The sequence below is a fragment of the Uloborus diversus genome, chromosome 7 (assembly GCF_026930045.1).
Source record: "Uloborus diversus isolate 005 chromosome 7, Udiv.v.3.1, whole genome shotgun sequence".
In the NCBI taxonomy this organism is placed as follows: Eukaryota; Metazoa; Arthropoda; class Arachnida; order Araneae; family Uloboridae; genus Uloborus; species Uloborus diversus.
Window position 1 is genome coordinate 71,150,942 of NC_072737.1, and position 22,213 is coordinate 71,173,154.

Sequence of the window (22,213 nt, forward strand, 5' to 3'; positions counted from 1 at the left end):
ATAGCAGTGATAGTACCTTGTTGAGCTTCAGCTATTTTTTTCTCACAAACAAGGATAACTTGCTGAATTGCATCATTTAGGTCCTCTCTCGTGATGTTGTTAGAAGTGCCATTTTTGGTGATTGTAGCATAACTAGTCATTTGATTAGCTCGAAACCTTCTTCTAGCTTCAGCCAATGTAAGTTGTTCCTGCGCCTTATACCGTAATATGCTTTCTTCCTTGATTCTAGTGGGACATTGATTGTAATTAGCCGGGTGGTCATTGTCACAATTGGCACAATGGGGAGGATTCATACAAGGCTCTTCCGAGTGATTCTGATCACAGTTCATGCACTTAGCTACCTCTTTGCAATTCTTCGTGGCGTGGTTGAATGCCTTACAAGAAAGACATTGTCTAGGACAATCGTAGAAAGGATTGATTTTTTGACTGGTGAGCCAAACAACAATGGTTTTAGGTATATTTTTCCCAAATATGTTGATTAGAATAGATTCAGTGGGTGATTTCCCTTGACTACCCTTTGCACAAAATCTTCTTGCCTCTGCAACTTTTATGTAATTGGCCTCTTCCAATTCCTCTACCAGTTCGGTTAATGGAATTTCCGTTGATATGTTTCTTAATGAGAATTTAGAGGTATAATTTTCCATGTGCACTGTACTCTCGACTTCAATGCCTGCCAATTGAACAATATTTGCCAATTTAATAGCACAGTCTAGTTTATTTGTCTCCACTATCAGTTGGTTGTTGCGAGTGAATTTGATTCTGTTTCCTGTACCTTCCCTATCTTCAACCTGTTTTAATAGGTCGTCCTTCAGAATTTTAGGTTTATTTCGTGGTAAATTTTTCTGACCGACGGACGTAAAGAAAACGGGGAACGTAGTAGTACCATTCTCCGCTGCGTATTGGCATTTCTGCTGAATGCTAGCCACCCTAGTAATAGCAAACTCGTCACCAACATAGTCCACTTTCAGTCCTTCCTCGCATTCCATGGACCCCATGGCAACCACGAGCAGACCACTCACCCCCCGAAGCAAAAAACCCACAAAAACATGCAAAAAAACAAGGGGACTTACCTTAAACCGCTAAACAAGCCAACTCCAACCACCACAAAAACAGAAAACAACCACAAACCACACTGCCCTCAAACGGGTAATGCCTTGCCGACATCACAATACGCCGCCATTTTCTTCCGAGCTACGAAGCAAAACCATAACAAGTCCAACAGACACCGAAAACCCCAAAGAACACCGCAAAGACCAATTACACAACGACGAAAAGCCAAGCAAGAAAACCAACAAACAAAGTCCGAGAACAAAGCCGAAGCAGCTAAGCAGACACCACATAATGGCAGATTTTAGTCGTGTTCAGCACAAATCACGTTGTAACACAAGCTATGCATTCGAAGACTTGCTGACCTAAAGCTTTGTTTTTTTCTTTGATAAAATGTAGCACAATGCTTTATGAGAGTTTTATTACAAAGGTCTAACTTAGGCGGTGATCCTTTATAGGCGATCCTTTCCTGCTAAAGGCGCTGGTGACTGAATTCTTGCTTTTGTACTTAGACTGGGGTCTTCGCTTACCAGATACCAGTGCAAAATTATTTCAAATTAATCGTAAGAACACGAAAAGGTAATGGTTTCAGACATCTGTCAAAAGTTTCCAGTCAAAAAAAAAAAAAAAAAATGCACACAATAACTTGCGCTGCGTACTCACTAGAACAAAGAATTATTCCAACTACACCCAGTTGCTTTACACTAACAACTGACACCTTCTGTGAAGTGTCAGTCTTCATAATGTGCCATTGAAATTTAGGGAGTAGTGTTCATATTTACACCTACCTATGCTTGCGTTTATGCCGTTTCATCCTAAAAGTGGAAACTAATATTTTTTTAAAAATAAAAATTGCTTATTTATTTGTTCATTATTTAGGAGGACTTGGAATTTTTGTTTCATTTCTTCAACTGATTTCTTTGAAGAATTTGCCTGAAGAAGACCCAAGAATATCTGATGCCGAATTAAAATACATTTTAGCGAATCAAGAGAATAAATTAACGATAAAGGTAATGTTCATCTTTCATTTACTTTCCAGCGGACGCGACCTCTATACCAACATGAAAGGTCGCGAGCATATCTTAGATACTCTATTTCATGCATGCAAATCTTTGGCATGTCTCGCATCAGAAACTCGTGAGCTTACTGCACTTGTAATTTTTTGATCATGATTTTAGGTCATTTGTTTTGTTTCGTTAAGTTTTGTGTCAGAATAGAAGTAGTGTATCTGAGAGATACGCGTGACTGTTTAAGTTATTGCTGCATTCGATTTTGTATGTTTTTGTAGGAAATTCATATTACAATGGATCACAATTTAAAAGATATGTTCCATGCCGTTTAACACCTTCCAAGAAACTGCTGGTATGAAAAAAAAAAACTTAAAAAAAAAACAATCCGGAGTAGACTGGACGACACGCGACGCTGGTATCTCGGACCGGCGTCCATTGTAATGGATTTGGATTTTTGTTGACTGGGTTTTCACTGCATTTGATTAGCTGAGTTGTGACAGACAGGAAGTGTGTTATCTTCACTGATGAATTCTGATTTAGTCCCAGTGGTCATGAGTAACCTATTTCACCCCATAAAACGTCGTGTTTTGTATTGTATAGCTGCTAGAGGAGGCTATACTACTTACGGTTTAGTAACCTTTAATGAGTCATAACTTCTTGATAAAACAATATTTTTTTCCGAATTTAAGTTTCGTGAAGATCGCTCGTTTTTCCGGGTGAATGCTTTTTTTTGTGACAGAATGTATTTCAACTTCTGAATACAGTTCAGTTTGCGCAACTTAATGACTGCCAATGATTCTGATTTTGAGCTGAAAATTTAAGTTTAAGTCCAAGCATTAGAAAACATTAAATAAGACTCAAAACTAGCGGAAAAAATAGCTACTTACTCAAACTCTAAAGTCCCCTCTATCGGCATTTTTTAAACTACATCTTCAAAATTTATTTTCAAGAAAATGCTGATAAAAAGAATAATTTTCGCAAAAACCGCAAACGAATAGACCAATTTTTCCGTTTTTTATGATCATTTCAAGTTTGGACCTTAAACTTTAATAGTGCCTATCTTCTTCGGAAGATACTTGGGACCCTTATTTTTAACATTATACTGTTTGTTCTGATGTGTACTATGCCCTTAAAATTTTGACCAAGAGTTCAGGAGACACCCTGTTTATATATACTCCTACGTGCCATTTCCGCAAAAGTATTATGCAAGAAAAACTAAAAAAAAAAAAAAACCCTTGCTATCAATATTGCTTTTATTTGTAAAAGATAACCATTTTGAATGTATTAGGATTGTGGATTTACTAAAAATAACATTAATGAGTTTTTCTTTCTTTCTCTCCCAGAGACCAGCAGTTCGGTGGGGGGAAATATTATGCTCTGTTCAGACATATGCTCTGCTTTTTGGCACATTTGGTAAATTTTGGGCTGGAATTCATTTCATATCAATCCATGCAACGTTTTTTGCTACCATTCTTCGCTATCCACTGACTCAGGTAAATAGAGTGCATTTGAAAAAATAAATGTGTCTTTTTCAGGAGTAATATGATGGAGAAAGGTAAAAAGCCCTTTGCATTGGTGGATTTTGTTTGGTTGGTTGGTTGATTTGATTTTTATGGCGCAAGATACCCTTGAGGGCTATACTGCGTCAAACGATATTTTATTACATGCTATTTATTTTGCATTAAAGAGTAAAGTAAATAAAAACATATTTTGAAGAAGAAAGCATAAAACTTCAAGTGCTAGTATTAAAAAAGTGCAGCCGATAAAAACATTTAAACAATTTGAAGATAAAGACAAAATGGACGAAACAATATCTTGAAAAACAAAGGAAGGACGAAATCACATAATGACGAGACAAACACTAAATTAAAAAGGAGAATCCAATCTCCTGGAGGAAGGAGTATACATTTCGATGGGGTGACACCCCCAGCAGCTCCTTCAAAGGTGGGTTAAAATTATTAAACTATTTATAAGGAATTAGATTAAAATTTGGGCAGTTGCATAAAAGTGCAACACTGTCTGATTTACATCACATGTAATGCATGTTGGAACTGATTCATGACATAAGAGATATTTGTGGGTGAATCTGCTATGTCCAATGCAAAGTCTACCTAATAAGACTTGTTCTCTCCTGGTGATATTTAATGATCCGAAACCTCTAGTGGAGGGCTGGATCGAATGCAATTTATTTTGGATTTCTGAATTCCACGTCCCCTGCCAATACGTGTTGAGGCTTACAACGATGGCGTTTTTGATATTATTGAAAGGCATACTATTATCGACCAGGATACTTGCAGCTCTGGCAGCTGAACCGGCTGCCTCATTGCCTGCAATGCCCGCATGACCAGGGATCCAACAAAAGGTAATTTGAAAATTATTTTGTATAAGGTTTTTGTACAAAAGATATGACTGGATGACGATAGGATGGCTATTATTATTGCAGTGAGTAAAAAGAACTCAGCAGTTCCAATTTTTGCAGGTTTAAAATTGTTCGTAAATCTGTTCATTTGGTCAAAATGTTATACAAGTAACAACATTACAACCATCAATTAAACAAAACTAACATTTATTAACATAAAGCAAATAGAATTATAACCATAGGAATGGTTCATGCTGGTATTTAAAGGGCCAGCGGCTTCCTTCGTAAATCCACATCAATCAATCTAAAATCCTAAAGCAATCTGAATCTGAACTGAGATTCTTTCAATTTAAACTTAAACTTAGGTTTGCTGTAAAACTGGCGAGATATTTAATCGACAAAAGAAACTAAAAGGGAGATTCAACAGTGAGTGATGGCTTCCACTGAACTCTTGGAGTCAGTGAATATCACCCACATTTTATAAACGGATTGGGTTATTGATTGTAGAGATGAAAATATAGCTTTTATTTCTGAAATAAATACCCAGCAAGATGTATTTAATTTTTCTGCCGTAACTTGATCATTAATTATTGTTGAAAAGCCGACGTGATCGTTTGCTTTTGATCCGTCAGTGAAAATGTGTTTATAACCAGCATACTTGCTTTTGATCTCATAAAAGACTTGTTGATAAACTGTATCAGCAGTAGTTTGTTTTGGGAATTTTGAGAAATCATTGATTATAGAAGGTTTGACTCCGCACCATGGTTCAATTAGTTCTATTGTGTTGACAATTTTGAAATCTGATAGCTGCAGGTCTGAGAGTACCCAATGCATTCGGATCCCAAATGTTGGGGTCATCGAAGGCCGGTGTAGAAATAAAGCAACATTAGGTGGATTAAAAATATGAAGATGTAGTGGGCGCTTGGTGCAAGGTTTTGTTTTGAAGTAAAAATTTAAAGAAAGTTTGAGGCGGCTATTGTTTAGAGATTGTTCGTGTGCAAGGATATGAAGACTGTTGATAGGCGAAGTTCGAAAGGCTCCTGTGCAGATGCGCAGTGCCTGATTATGTATTGGATCCAGACCTTTCGGATAGGTTTTAGCAGCGGGGCCATAAATTTTACACCCATAATCAAATTTAGAGCGTATCAGAGCACTGTATATTCTTAACAGAGACTCAGTATCAACACCCCAAGAAGTGTTCGCTAAGACTTTAAGGATATTTAATTTTAATGAACATTTCTTTTTTAACTCTTGTACATGCGGTATAAATTTTAGTTTATTATCAAGTGTGAGACCAAGAATTTTCCTTGATTTTTTACAGCTATTGGTTGATTATTGAGGAGGAGATTTGGATCAGGGTGAAGGCCTCTTTTACGGCAGAAGTGGATACAGTTTTTTGGGCAGAGAAAGTGAAGCCATTTTCCTCCGCCCATTGTGATACTTTATTGATTGCAATTTGAAGTTGTCTTTCAACGATACTCATGCTCGTTGATGAGAAAGAAAATTGGTAAATCATCTACGAACATGGTACCTTTTACAGCGGGAGCCAATTGGTCAATTAAGCTATTGATTGCTATTATAAATAGAGTTACGCTTAGTACACTTCAATGGGGTACTCCTTCTTGAATGAAGGTATCCGACAGAACAGACTTGACACGTACACGAAAAGAAAGATGTTTCAGAAAATTGGAGAGAAAGATGGGTAAATTACCTCGCAACCCTTACTCGTGCAGGGTTTTGAGGATCCCATACCTCCAAGTACGGTCGTATGCTTTTTCAATGTCAAAAAATACGCTCACAAGATGTTTTCGTTTCAGAAATGCTTTTATTGATGTTTCGAGAAGCAGTAGGTTGTCTATGATGCATCTGCCGCGCCTGAATCCACTTTGATATGAAGATAGCAGATGGTGCGACTCCAAAATGTACATGAGCCTGGCGTTGACCATCCGCTCCATTACTTTACAAAGGCAGCTTGTGAGAGCTATAGGTCTATAACTCTCGGGTTTACTAGATTGTTTGTTTGGTTTAAGGATAGGAATTACTATTCCTTGACTCCAGAATTTCGGAAATTTGTGCTCAGAATAAATTCGATTAAATAGTACCAGAATATTTTGTAATGAAGATTTGCTTAGATTTTTTAACATGCTATTGTGTATTTCGTCAGGGCCAGGTGATGTGTTTTTGATTTTTGTGAAGCAATATTTAGTTCTAGAAAGGTAAATTTTGTGTTGTATTGATTAAAAATGTTTGAATTAAAATCTAGAACTCTGCGTTACTTGCGTGATTTGATTGTTAAAAACTTTGGGCAGTAGTTATTTGCACTGGAGACTTCTGCCAAATGAGTCGCCAGGCAGTCAGCCACCTCTTTGTGATCAGATAAAACTTGACCATTTTTCTCCAGAATGGGAGCACAAGACGTATTGTAGTTACCAGAAATGTTTTTAATTTTACCCCACACTGTCTTAGATGGGGTGGACGTCGTGATTGTGCTGACATAGGTCTGCTACGAGTCCCGCTGGTTTTTTCGTCGAATCCTTCGAGTTTCAGCACGAGCTCGTTTGAATGCCACAAGATTTTGTGTGGTTGGATACCGAGGAAATATGTTCCATGCTTTTTTTTCAGCCTCCTGACAATCAAAGTTCCACCAAGGTTTAGGAAATTTTATCCTGCCTTTAGTGGTTCTTGGAATAGTGACGTTCGCTGCTGTCAAGATAATGTCGGTTACTCAGCTTACCGCTACATCTATATCAATATCATTCACGTCTTCCGATGTTATTTCTGCCAACTGGGTAAATGCTGCCCAATCAGCTCGATCAATGCGAAGTCGGGCTTGCTGATGCTGCTGATGGCCGCAGCGTCCAGTAGAGGTTATCCTGATTGGAAAGTATCCATTGGTGTAGAGACCAGCCTCCACCTGGAAATCCCAACGTGGCAGAAAAGAAGGTGAGCATATTACGAGGTCAATGGCATGGTAGGTCTGGGTAGGTAGATGAAAATAAGTGTTTTCACCTTTGTTAAGAACGCAAAGGTCGTTGTCTTCAATAAAATTTTCTATTATTAAACCTCTATTGTTGAAGCCTGGACTCCCCCTGAGAGGATTATGGCCATTGAAATCCCCCAAGATGACAAATGGGGGAGGAAGTTGATCAACCAGTGTCTGCAACTCCACGCTTCTCAAATCATAAAAAGGTGGGATATATACAGTACAAACTGTGAACAGTGAGTGAAGGTGAACGCGCGCAGCTACTGCTTGCAGGGATGTGTTGATATTGAGCTGACTAGATGCATAATCATTAGAGATTAGCAATGCCACTCCTCCACAACGACGGTCACCTGACAAGCAATCCTTGCGGCATATGTCAAAACCTTTCAATTTCGGTCTATCAACAGGGGACAGAAATGTTTCTTGCAGACAGAATATGGCCGGTTGGTGATATTCGACAAGATCTTTGATGTCCGTGACATTATGCGATTAACTCTGACAATTCCAAGAAAGAATGCTCAAGGCCATGATGAGGAAAGGAAGGAAAAACGGCCGGACGAAGAGGAAGCAGCTCATGAAGGAGGATGGTCCGTCCACCCTTCGTCGTCAGATGGCGGAAGATCTTCAAAATCAACATCCTCGTCCTCCTCTCGGGGAGGAGGTTGTTTGTATTTTTCGATTTGGGATTTGGTTAATTTTACTTTTTTGCTAGAAAGTAAAAAGTCCTCTTTTTTTAAATTAGGAAATTTTGGGGGCTTTTGTTTAGAGGCTACCCCAATTTTCGCGCGCGTTTGGATAATTTTCTTTTTTTTTCCAACGTTTTCTTTTGCTTTTGCTCGGTTGGTTTGTTGGAAATTAATGTAGCTGAGTAACTTGTACTCGGATTTTGTGCAGTTTGTATTTTAATTTCGTTACAATTTTTTGGAGGTGGCTTAGGAGTATTGAGCTGGTTATTATTTTATTTAGGGGAATTAGTTGATTTAGAGCTGGTTATTGTGTTAATTTGAGGGTCTGTTTGTGTACTGATGGATTTGAATACTTTTCTTACTGCTGCAGCATATGAAAGTCCAGCTAAAGGTGTACGAGACTGAACTATTTTTCTTGCGTCTGGGTATGATAATTCTGGGTAGTTTTGATTACCTGTATTTCTTTTTCAGAGAGCCATTTTGGGCATTTTCTAGAATAAGAGGGGTGGTCTCCTTTGCAGTTGACACATTTAAGTTCCTTATTGCATTCATTGCTATCGTGGTCGGCTTCAGCACATCTGGCACAAGTTTCAGTGCCACGGCATGACAGCTTGGAACGCTCAGAGCGCTGGCACTTAAAACACCGTAGCGGGTTTGGAATACTCGTATATGGTCTAACAGGGCATGAGAGATAACCAGCTTTGACACGTGAAGGGAAGATAGGCGTACTAAAGGTCCGAATGACATGTTTCGTATTCTGCATTACGCAATTGCGTTTAATAGTGATCCTCCTCACTCCACTTACGTGTTGGTCCTTCATTTCTTCTAGAATTTCCTCCTCTGGTGTAAATAGAAGGTCTGGTTCCGAAATGATTCCCCGAGAAAAGTTTAATGTTGAATGTGGCGAAACTGTACAAAGATATGGGCCTAATTGTTTGATATCTAGAATATGTTGAACTTGTTTTGGGTGTTTTATTTCTACTAATAATTCACCAGTACGTGTTTTTTTTACAGATTGAAATTCACCGATAATATTTACTAAAACTTAGTTTATTAGAAATGGGGAAACAGCAGTAAATGTGAGATTTTCGTTTCTTTTAATAACAAAAAAATTAGCGGATGTAAGCGATTCTTTCTGACGCTCCCCACAGGGGGGAGAAGTATTCTTTATTTTATCATCCATAAATAAACCTGAGAATTAAGGGGGAAAACTGGGGTCTAGCCCCTGTGTAGCCCCCCTGCACAAGGGTATGGCTTTTACTCCAGGGTTCGTCTGCTATCCCTGACGTCAACCGTTTGAGGCACCGACTACCCCCGGTACCACGCAGCCACGGGCACGGTAGAGACACCTTGGCTTAGGGGTTTTCGTCCGAATTTGGTAAGTGTGATGAGGGAAGGGGGGGGGGAAGGAGACAAAAGTCGCTTTCCCTGATATTCTGTTTGTGGGACCGTGTCTTTGATCTTTCAGTTTCGCCGCTTAGTGGCTAAAGGAGGGGGGAAACGGCCGTGTCTGACGTCATCCTGGAAGCACTGACTTGCGTATTTCCATAGCTCAATACTGGTTTGCATCTTCAATTTTAATTTTTCTGCTCGCACTGTTTATCGCACGGGCTCCCCTTGCCCGTGCCCTGGGCATGACATTTCCAAGAACCAGGAGAATTTTTTTATACTTCATTTAAATTATTTTTCAAAAACTATCCTAGTGTTTTGAAATAAATTCTTTAATTCTTAGTATTTCTTCCTATATTGTTTTCCCTTTTTCGTTCGGTGAGGGGGGGGGGGGTGTAGTTTATAATGAATTTAAAACACAGAAGCAAAAATAAAATAACTAATGACGAAAATTAAGAGCAGCTGCAACATAGGTTTTGGTATAATTGGAAAAAAAGGGGTCAGACAGTGATAGGGGCGGACGGGCCCGCCGGCCGATATGCGCCCTCAGTGTACCTTGGTTATTATTATTTTCTTTCTTGCACCCTCAAATTTGTGTGACTTCGTTTTTTTTTTTTTTTTTTTTTTTTTTTTTTTTTTTCATTCATTCTTTTTTTTTTTTTTTTTTTTTTTGCACACCTTCAATCCTGAGCCTCTTTTTTTTTTCCTTGTTTCCTCAAACCTAAGCTCAGTTTTTCTTTCATCCCTTGAACCTGTGTACCTTCGGTTTATTTATTTTATTTTACTTAATTTTTTACGGACTAAAACATGTGCGCTTTAGGGGTGTCCCCCCCCCCCTTAAACCTGCGGACTTTCGAGGGGTTTTTTTTTTCTTTCTTTTTTTTTTTTTTTTTGAAACCTTTGGGAGTCAAGGTTGGTTCTATCTTGGGGAATCCTGTCCGCCCCTGAATAGTTATGGATTTCAGAGTGATTTTTTAAAAATTACCTTTGAATTCGAAATGTTATGCACTTTTTTGTTATTTCATAATCAATGATGTTTATTGAATGAAATTATTTAAGAATGTAAATTAATTGGAGATTAATAAAAAATATGCATAATTTTTTTGGGGGGTTATTAAAGAAACGTTATGTACCAACCAGCTTCTGATATTCCGTACATTTTCCTCTATAGTTATTTTAATATTCTGCAAAAATAATATTTTAATATATGTATTTATTGTAGTCATTTATGTACACAGCTATTTGCATTTTGAATCAACATAGTAGTTACAAAATCTTTCCATTATACACGATTAACAGTACTTGGGAAATATCTGCTTGTAATAACAGTAATTGCTTTAAAAATGCTTCATGAGGTATTTAATTTCTTTCATAAAAGACGTATAAATGAAGTATTACCATGTGGTAATCAGTTTCTGAGTATTTGTATTTTTCCCTCTATGTTGTTGTATATATTTTATAAATGTAAATATATAACTATTTTGAACTAATATAGTTACTATATATTATTAAATTCAATCATTATTCATTGAAAAATTCGTTTTTTACTTCTCAGAATTAATATTAATTTATTATATTATTAATATTAATAATGATTCTTTCTCTCTTCTACAATTTTTTGAAGGTAAACTTTAAAGTAAATGAATAACAGTAATTTGTCTTCCAAATCAGGAAAAGATTTTTTGTAGCAGTTTACGAATTTAATGACTCTCATAGATTACCATTTTCTTCAAATAAAATTATTTTAAGTTGTATTCAAACTTGGTTTAGTTTCATAATAATTATCGTTTGACATCACTCATGATCAAGTTTCGTTCTTCCATTTTATTCGAATTCAAAATAATTCTCGTAAAATATGGGTGAGACACTAGTATCAAAGAAGGTAAATTAAGACACGAAGACTTAATTTTTTTTTTTTTTCCGAATTATGCTTTTACGTCCAAAAATAGGAGCGAAGCAATGCCATTTCCTATTGAAATCGTCTTAAAGTGCTCCGCGAGTGCTTCCGGAGCTACGTCACCAATTTCATACCCCCACAACCTGTTTCGGGAGATGGTCCAACCCTAGTCTCCTCTTCTAAAGACCCTGTTCTGTTAGAGCAACTGGTAGTTCACGACTCCTCCCAAGAGCTCGCCCCGAACTCACCACACCGCAATCCCCCCCACCACGACAAGGTAAACGGACACGGGGGGGGGGGGGTGGATTTTGTGAAATACTTTTAAGATTTTACGTAACATTATTTAGTGTTTCATATGGGATGCTTAGCGCCTAATATCGCTCTCACCATCTCACAGAGAGAATGCAGAATACAAAAATAAATGAAAACATTATAAAGTTTTTCTTCCACGAATGGACACATGGAAGCAAACGTTCTGCTTGAAATTATTCCTAATTCTCAAGCATTGTATGCTTGACTTGGTTACAAATCTACGATACAAGGCAACATTTTTCAAACCAAACAAACGACATTTTTAGGTTTGACTTGTTTAAGTTGAATTGGAATGTTACAAAGGCACTCTTTCAGTAAACCCCTTGTTCCGCTTGTTAAGACTTTAAATCGTTTTGTCACACTAGGACGAAAAAATGTATTTGATGTTTTAAATTAATCATGAAAAGAGTACAAAATGTTTAAAAATCATGAAGGCGTTAAGTTGAATACGATAATGTATGGCAAATGTTAACTATGGTAAATAAAGCAGAACAAAGTGTAAGAAAATTAGTCACGAGGCTCTAATATTATGATAATTATTTAATTACTAGAAAATTGCCCTTCAAGTTATGAAGGGTGAAAATTCTACATTTTAACGAAGCCATTGTCCATTTGGTGATATTTTGATGGTTGAAATGGAACGCTAACTTAAGTGGATTAATCCTAAACTCCAGTAGATAGCGTTCATTGTTGACCATTTTACGGTTTCTTCCTTCCCCCGAAATGACAGACTTAACAGTAAAACAGTTAAGTTACCGGATCGAGTTCAGCCTTGTCACAATAAAGCCTTTCCCTGCATGTTAAACATTGCCAAAACATATTATAAAAATTATCTTGCCGTGGGGAGGGTTTTATTAATGAAACACGCGCTTTACTCGATCATTGGCAGTTATATACATAAGCATTGCTATACTTTTACGTCAAGGTACTCAGTTTTTTTTTTTTTTTTTTTTTTTTTTTGTACATTATGGCATGGAAGCTCACGAGAGCTCAGTTTTGGCACTTCTTTTTAAGTTTATGAAAATGTTTATATGCAAATCGGAATTTATGTTATTTACGTATGAAAATAAGTTCCAAAGGCTTTAGAGCTCCTGCACCTATCTTACTAAAAACTAAGCTCGTGTTATGTTTCAAGCATAATTTTTCATTTAACAAAGTAATTAAAAATATAATAATTAAATTACAAACTGAGGTAATAAACTGACATTTTAAAAATAAATATAAAGCTAAAATAAGTTAAAAGGCTTTAATAACTATAAAATAAATAAAGTTTTAGACAATTTAACTTTTTGGCACCTGTGTGTCAGAAGTCGACAGAAAATGAGCTTTTGAGTGAAGACTTCATAGAAATTTTTCAGAAATTCGGGGCTAAAATTTGAAACTTCTGACAATGATCAAATTTTTTATTGGGAATTATATTTTATTATATTTTAGGGCCATGTTAAGATTGTTATTTCGCAGAAATTATAATGGCAATTGTAATCAGTTCTTGAAAATATTAATCAGAAATCAATTTGTTATTTCATTTTACCATTTTTAAATAATGATTTAGAAAAAAACTGAGAAGTGCCAAGGAATCGATGTTAGATTTTTTTATGCCAATAACATTATCTACAGGCATTAATTTGCTTAATTTGAGGCTCAGAAATTTTGTGGTATTTAGCTTCAAAAATGGAAAAAAATATGAAAATTTGATATTGCTTCACATTTCTAGAAACTACTTAGAGTTGGCAGTGTTTGTTTATGTAATGATAATCTCAACATGGCACTAAAATTTAATGATCAATATAAAATTTGTCACCATTCCGAAGTTAGCAAAATCTTTTCCTCGAACTTCATAAAATTACTCGGGAAGCTCCTATTTCAGGGTTTATTTTTCGGCTATTTCAGAACAATGTCTAAAAATTATCACGCCTGAAACGCTTTAGTAGCACTATACAAACCAAATATGAAACAAAAACAGGTAAATAACTGAAATTTTAGATATGTAAATTTAAATTTGCCTTTTTCGACTGCAAATACTAGTTCTCTTCCCAACAAAAAAGTAACATAAAAGAAATTTTGTTTCCAGAAACGTCGATTTTCTCTTTATATTTATTACATTTCAATCTAGAAAATAAATTATTCTAACAAGAATAAACTAAAAGCTGTGTCTGCAGAAAAATTTCGAAAGAATTTGTCGATGCTTAGTTACACTTTTACACTAATTTCAATCCTTATAATTACATTTAAGCTCATTTTTTTATATTTTACAGAATGGAATACTGATTTCAGTGCCTTACATACTTTCGATAGTCTGTAATGTGTCATCAAGTGCATTGTCTTCATTTTTGAGTGCAAAAAACTATTTGAGCGTCAGCAATCTCAGAAAACTATGGCATATTATTGGTGAGTTATAAAGTAGAATCTTTTTAGAATGCTATTCATTAACTACTGCTAGTAGTTTTTTGGAGAATAATAGGTCAGTTGGAGTAGTCAAAAACAAGACTATATTCCCTAAGTAAAACTTCATACGAAGGGTTTTAATAATATAGTTATTTTTTTAGGAAATGAACTCTTTATTCTATTTACCTCAGCGTATCCAATATTTCTAGTTCTAGAGAAAGTCACTCTTCAAAATCCAAAAACCAAGATTTTCATCATTGTACAAGAAATCTTTAGGTTTGCCTTGATCCTTCTTTTTACTTCCCTGCTTACTCAGAGAAACAACTTCTATTCTACGAACAGTAGGGTAACGGCACCAGTCACAGACATACTTAAGACATAGCTCTCGGGTTAACTCAATTTTCTGAGCCTTTTAATGTATTTAGATTTTTAAAACTATTTTTCTCCGATGCAACAACATCTCATCTAACGTTTGGCTGTTTCTGGATCTTCTGAATGAGTTAATTCTATCTTTATTTACCGGATTTCGAAAAATAGTTCGACCATCCAGTAACAGACACAGACAATTCTGATAAAACCCAGTAACAGATAATTTGAGGAAAGGATGAGTAATGAACAGAATTCCCCCTTTCTCTTCAAAATGTACAAAAGTTCCTTATTTTTAGAACTAAAACCTTATTTAATTCAAATGGACATGAAACACTGGCAGTCCTCGTGGTGGCTGTTCACAAACTTCTACCACTGCCTCGTAAATAGTTGCATCGTATTCATGGGTCACAGCAACATCAATTTTACCCGCCCAAAATTTTTATTATTTTAATCCAAACTTACGAATGTCTGTTACTGGATCCTAGTCTGTTAGCGGCGTCATTACCCTATTGGCATATTGAACTTGACTCGAACCAACAAAGTGACATTTCGCTTTTCTTCTGTTTATTCATCCTTTATTATATTTCTCGCATTCTGATAATTTGATTTGTGTTTTTTTTTTTTTTTTTTTTTTTTTTTTTTTTAGGATGTGCAACCTATTCCCTGTGCCTTGCTCTTGTGGTTTTATCCAATTGTGATAGCACGGTGTCAATCATCAGCACTGTTATTGGAATAGCGTCTCTGGGGTTTGCCAATAGCGGAATTCTGATTGTTCCTTTAGATATGACACCGAAATTTGCCGGTACGTTCTGAGCAAATAACACTCTACAGTTAATCGTTACTTACTTAAGCCCTTTGGTAACTGGATGTGCAGAAAAAAAACATGCTAAAAAAGGAAAAAAAAACTGCTTTAAAGAATGATGAAAAGAGTTTTTGATATTATGAAATAAGTTTTCAAACCTTATTTTAGCCGAACTACCTACTGTATTTTAAGATTGCATTCGAAATAACGGGGAGGAGAGATTATCATATAACAGGGCCGTATACAAGGCTGGAGGGGTTCTTAGGGGGTTCAACCCCCCTCAAAAAAAATTCGTTTGATATTTAAAAATGTTCGTTTACATTTAAAAATTTCCAAAAAATATTGCTCCAAAAACCATGAAAGTTTTTAAACCCTCCCCGAAATTATTTTCTGGTTACGACCCTGTCATATAATAAAGTTAAGTTAATAATCGTTAAAGCTTGATCGTGTAGCTTAAAACGTAACAGAACAGACATCATTGTCTGGCAATAAACTATGCCCTATTTGATTTTTTTTTGTTCTTGCTAAAAACCGTTGTTTTTCTCAAATTTACCCTGTTTGAGGCACGGGTAATATTTTCCGATTCAACTAAAACTTAGCAAATCTCATTTGCCAGCCAGGCACATTTTAGTGCGGTGCCGCGGGAACTAAGGCAAAAAAAAAAAAAAAAAAAAAAAAAAAAAAAAAAAAAAAAAAAAAATCCAATTAACCTTGTGACCGCCCTTATGCATCATACTACTTTGTTGTTTTTCTTTATTGTCTTAAATTTATGCTTGTAATTATTAAAACAGTTTTTTGATATTATAAATGCTAAAATAGTTAATCCCTTTTTTGAAATCGAGTTTGCCGTTCCCATAATGTGTAAACATGACGAAAGAGCAATGCTATGCATGCCAAGTTATTACGACAAATTATTACGAATGTTTTGTTTTGAAACTTCTGCTAACATTAATCTGTTCAGCAAAAAACTACGAGTAAAGGACAAGTATTTTTCAAGTGAATGTACATAAATAGTTTAAGCAAATTTTTAGAATACAAATTTTAGAACATAGGGACAACATATCTTTAGTACAATTATTACTTAATCATTTCCTAACAGTTGGCTCGTTTATTTTCATATAATGTATTTGAATAAACATTTCTCAACATTTTCCATAAAGTTCATTTTTGAATATTATACTAATTATCTTTTTTAGGTTCTTTAAATGCTCTAACTATAACAATTGGATCGTTAGCTGGAGTCATACTTCCTGCAGTATGTGGAGTTCTAACGAATGAAAAGGTAAATTACATTTTTTTTTTTGCAGAATAATTTAGAAAACTACTTTTTAAAAAGGATGAACACTAATTTAATTTGAATTCATCTAATGACTGGTAGGGGAGATTAAGGAGGGATGGAACACCTAAAGTTGAGGAAATGAGAAGCAAAGGATGCAAGTGGACTTTTTAAAGTTTTGAGTAAAACGTGCTTAAATTTTTCACATCGTACATAGAAAGATGGACCAAAAAAGGACATGTCTGATAAGAGACATCTAATAACAAAACAAAAGTTGCGTATTGGCGTCTTAAATACGGATAAATTGATTAAAAAATGTAAATAATTTACTTCTTTAGATGGTGCATGAATTTCAAAATGAAAAAAAAGGTAAGCGTGGTTAGTGTTGGAATTTTTTTTAAAGTTTAATATTTGAAAATTGCACCATTATGGGGGAAAATTTATATGATCACAGCTTGAAAAAAAATTGTGATTTTTAAGATTTTATTCAAAGTTAATGCAAAATTTTTTTACTGGAATTAATTTCCTTAAAGTACAAATGATGCATAAGTACGCCAACGTTTGTAAATATAATTTTCATTTATACCCCATGTTCAGGCCAAAATATCATTAAATTGAGGCAGTGAGAAGCAAAGGGATGTAAGTAGACTTTTTCAAGTTTCGAGTAAAACGCGTTTAAAGATAAGGTCATAGGTAGGCTTTCATTGAAAAGTTTTTCTAAATCTTGCTGTATAGCAGCACCAGTACCATCTCTTGCCTCAAGACAGAGGAGAGGTTCACCTACCATTTGTACTGGCTATCTAAAAAATTTTAATTTTGCCACTTACATCCCTTTGCTTCTCACTGCCCCAATTATCCTTTTTGAGACCAACTTGCAGTGAATCTTTCATATATCTAAAGGTACTCGTGGATTTTTCTTTTTGGCTCATGATAACAATGAGCTGTTATAAATTGTAACTCAGCGCTGTCATAAATTGTATGCGTTGCGGCGTTTACAGCAGTGTGCGGTAATATTCACAGCACTGTCAGAACAGCACCTTGTGATACTTCAAAGAAGCTGATAGTATCCTCGGTGCGAGCAACTTTTGTTATAAAATACATAGAATTAGTGTGGTGTACTGCCGAGGGCAGGCAAATGGCAGTCACGGCAAATTTGTCAAATTTTCACCCTTTTACCATCTATTGTGCGTTAGTTTTATTGTACAAGATTGCTTATGCGGCTTCTGCTAAAAACAAAAGTGCAAAAATTACGTCAATTTGCAACATTTTCCTTTTGCTAGTATAGAATCCAAAACACGTTTTTTCAAATATCTCGAAAACTCTTTTCTGCAAATACTGTTACCATACAGCAGTGTATATATGCGGATGGCTTATCTCATTGGATATCAGTCAAATCGCCGGCCTAAGCATTTTTCATTTAATAAGAAGGCTTGAATCTGCGATTCAGATGTGCGACTAAGACAAGAATCAAATAGTCTGATGAATAAGGGCGTTAGAGACAATTTAGTACCAAGTTATGAGGGTGGTAACTTTAAAGTGTATCACATATCATGTGTGGTAAAATCATTTGGATTAAGCGTTATATTGTCATTTACCGAAAACAAACCTTGATTACTGAAAATATATTTCTTCTATCAAGAAACAGCTATCGGAGGAATTAGCTACTTCCAGAGCACAAAATTATAAACACAATAAAGTTTTATTTAAAAAGTTAACAAAACACTAAATATGATATTTACCTTTTTGACAATCCAGAAACTTTGCCTCATCCACCTGATCTCCCTAATCCACCTAATTCCTCTTGTAAAAGAATGGAACTGATGTTACTGAAACAGTGCGAAAAAAAGAAGTTTGATTCACTGTTAAAGGTTATTTCATTGGAAACTATAAATAGCAGTAGAAAATCGCCCGTCAAGGTATGACGGGTGAAAATTGCTTCTACATTTGAACGAAGCCATTGTCTGTTAGGTGATATTTTGATAGTTGAAATTGCAACCCTAACTCCAGTGGATTAACCCTAAACTCCAATAGATAACGTTCATTGTTGACCACTTTTTCGTTTCTTCATTCCCCTGAAATGACACAGTCTTACCAGTAAAACAGTTAAATTACCGGATCCAGTTCAGTCTTGTCACAATAAAGCCTTTCCCTGCATGTTTAAACATTACCAAAATATTTGATCAAATTATCATGGCGGGGCGCGAGTTTTATTGTTGATGACGTCAGGATTGTTACTCGATCATTGGCCATGATATATATATATATATGTATATGTTTTCCCGTAATTGCTGCGCATTAGGGTGGATCAAAAACACTTGACAAAAAAAGTTTAATGCTGATTAATGCGCATTAAAAATTTTAGTAGCGAGATAATCTATTTTTTTTTCCAGCAAACAGTCCAACAGTGGAACAAGTTCTTCATCGTCAGCATTGTGATAGTCATGAGCTCAGCAATTATTTTTTGCATTTTTGGAACTGCAGAAATTCAAAGCTACAACTTTATAGACGAGGACGTGTATACCAATGAGGAAAGACCGAAGGAAAAACAAATAGTTACTCAAAGACTGCTGAACTGAAAGATGTATCTGATTTTCAAACACAGATGAATTGCTTTCATGTGAACACATCCACGTTTCAATTAAATCAGACTATGGAAAATAAAAGTATACTTTATTATCGAAAACTTGTCTACATAAACGCACGAAAACAAACAAAGAAAAAATAAAAAAGAGGTTAAAAAAAAAATATTTGTGAAATTTTCATCCATTAAGGATTGGATTTTATACCACAAAAATAACATGGTATGATTATATTTCAGTTCATCATTTGCAACATTAATTACGATTTGGTGTGCGTGTGTACATACACGTGTTAATAAAATAGCATTATATAAATATTATTTTTAAACAACAAACAATTGTTTGATAATTTAAGAGATTTACTGCCATCCTAAACACATGACAGTAATCGAAATTCACCATAGCAACAACCAGTCACCATTGTCAATTTGGGATCGTGTCTCACGCATTTTCGCTGCCTGAATTTTGTGTTTACTAAGTCTACTAAATCGATTTTGATCAGATTCCCGTCTTTTGCGATAGTCAGCCATTCTTTTCGCAGTGCAATACAACATTTTTTTTTTTTTTTTTTTTTTTTTTTTTTTTTTTTTTTTTTTTTTTTTTTTTTTTTTTTTTTGCGGTTTGTAAAAGACCATTATAATTAAGTCAACTTTGATCTCTAACATGTTGCATTTGTTTTTGTCGTGATTCAGGGGCCTGAGTTTCGCGACGCGTACTTTCTTAACGGGTTTTTTTAGTTTTGCGAGAAAGATTTGATTGAAGTCATTTTCGAGATCGCGTCATATGAGTTACACAGACTTTTTTCAGAGAATTTGATGACGAAGCAATTAATGCAAGTTAACTAAAATATGTAAAATAAAAAATAATAAAAAACAAAATAAAAACCCAACTGCGAAAAATCCAAAAACTAAAAAGAAAAAAATAAGCTCAAGAGTTTGAATGTTATTAAGCACTACTGAATATCTACACAATTGAAATAGTTTTATAATCGATACACACATAAGACAAATCATAATTTCAAAAAAAAAAAAAGAGCAGAAGGATCAACAGTCGAGGCCTGTTCCTTTTTGACCAATCAATTAATCCCGTAAAATGTGAATGGCCCCCGACCGTTGATCCTCCTATTCTGCTTTTGAATCAATAATTTGACTTATATGTGCATCGATCATAAAACTATTTCAATGGTGTAGTTATTCAGAAGTACTTAAAAACGTTCTAAACTACTGGGCTTATTTTTATCTTTTTGGTTTTTTCGCTTTCCTCATTTTTTTAAATAATTATTTTTTATTGTTCGTTATTCATTGTGTGACAAATCTTTTAAAAACAAGTGCAAAAATTGGTATTAATCGAAACAGTCACTGCGAGATTTGGAATCATTTTGGTTCTGTACCATCTCAATGCTGAAAAGATAAAATAAATTCTTAATTTTTTTGTTTGGTGGAAAAAGTACAAAACAAGAATTTTTATTATCTTTAGTGACTTCCTCTAATGCATCTGCTTTTCAAGGTAGTTCGTTATCTTTATTGATTAAAAATCGAAATCACCAGAAACAGAAAAAAAAACATGATTTTAATTTTGAAACCAAATTAATGTCAGAAACAAATGCAATAGGGTCTGATTCTGATTGGGTAAAGTGGTCATAAAATCAAAGTTTTTTCAACTTAAGTGGATAATAAATAAAAAAAATTCCTTTAACCATTCAACTTTTTTTTTTTTTTTTTTTTGATGCTATTTACATTATATTAACAAATAACACAGTACAATGAACTAATCTTATGACTTTCTCCTAGCTACACATTTACGACCACTTTACCCCATGGGGTGGGGTAAGTGGTCATAGTTGAATATATATGTAAAATAATTGTTAATAACCATAATATTCATTTGTTATGGTTATTTATAATGGTTACAAGAATGTACACGAGTATAATACGTTTACACACGAATATATACGTAAATGCGCTAGTATATAAGTATATATGAATGTCTATACTAGTGTAAACAAGTCTACACGAGTATGTAAGTAACATGTGTACATATATGCTTATAATATATGAGTATAAATGGGCGTATACTCATATAAGTATAATAACAGTCTGTACTTCATTAGTTAATAATCCTTTAAAAAATTAATTTGACAGGCATGCATGATGTTTCAAAGTTATTTTGGTATTTTTTATGATATAGATATTTATAAATTAATTATTACTCTAATTTAAACCAATCCTTTGTCACTCCCTCATACTGTCCCCAAACAAGATTCCAATTTTTCAAATTTTTCTATTTAAGTATGAATGCATTATTTATTTTTTAATAATTTGATTTTACATTCAAATAAGGACAATAATATGACATTATATTAATTTATTATTGAAATAATTAACTTTAACATCCTTATTGAATGTTTTCCCCACTTTCTCACTAACCTAGCAAAGTTCCTCCAATTGATAAAGTCTGATAGCGAAAAGTTGACCCTTGGCTCCGTCTCTTTTCAGTATTGTCCTTTTTCGTAAAGGGGCGACATGGAGAGTTAAGTCATGAGGGAATTTGCAAGTGCGTCATTGGTTCTAGAGCTTGCATACGTCTACTTGAATTTAAGAAGTTAGCCAAAGAGATAAAACATTTTAATTTTGTTCGGTCAAGGCAGATATCACGTTGGACAGGTCATATCCGACGTAAGTGGGTGGGTCTTGGTTTTATTTCTTTCAGCAGCCATTGGTCACAGATAACAACGCCTCACATAATTAATTATAGTTGAAAATTGGCGAGAGTAGGGTTGCAATAAAGAATGTAAAGCTTGTCATTTTTACCTTTTCGCCAACTCAATGCAGTAATTGCTGCAACTGAAATATTTCAGTTCCAAACAATCACAAAACGAAAATATACTAGGGGTATATATCTTTCTTTCATGTCGCCAAAATGTCACTAAACTCGAAAAAAATTTTTGAAAAAAAAAATAGAACCGACTTCATAATTGCTCTAAAAAGTGAAAAATAATTTTATTCTTTAAACACCATCGATAATACTTTTAAACATAATTTTTGAAGTTGGCGCAAAAACGATCGATAAAATTATTCACAGCCATAACTCAACTACAAGTATAAATTTAACCACGTCCA

General features: G+C 34.7%; 1 protein-coding gene across 1 annotated transcript in view; it reads left to right on the top strand.

The window, feature by feature from the left end:
* The window catches only part of LOC129226114 (sialin-like), a 45,876-nt gene extending 26,653 nt beyond the window's left edge, over positions 1–19,223 (top strand). The window contains exons 6-11 of the mRNA XM_054860712.1: positions 1,927–2,057; positions 3,401–3,550; positions 13,939–14,071; positions 15,084–15,239; positions 16,436–16,521; positions 18,906–19,223. Coding sequence (XP_054716687.1) covers positions 1,927–2,057; positions 3,401–3,550; positions 13,939–14,071; positions 15,084–15,239; positions 16,436–16,521; positions 18,906–19,091 — 842 coding nt within the window. The 3' untranslated portion in view covers positions 19,092–19,223. The remainder of the gene's footprint in view (positions 1–1,926; positions 2,058–3,400; positions 3,551–13,938; positions 14,072–15,083; positions 15,240–16,435; positions 16,522–18,905) is intronic.
* Positions 19,224–22,213: the final 2,990 nt, after the last annotated feature.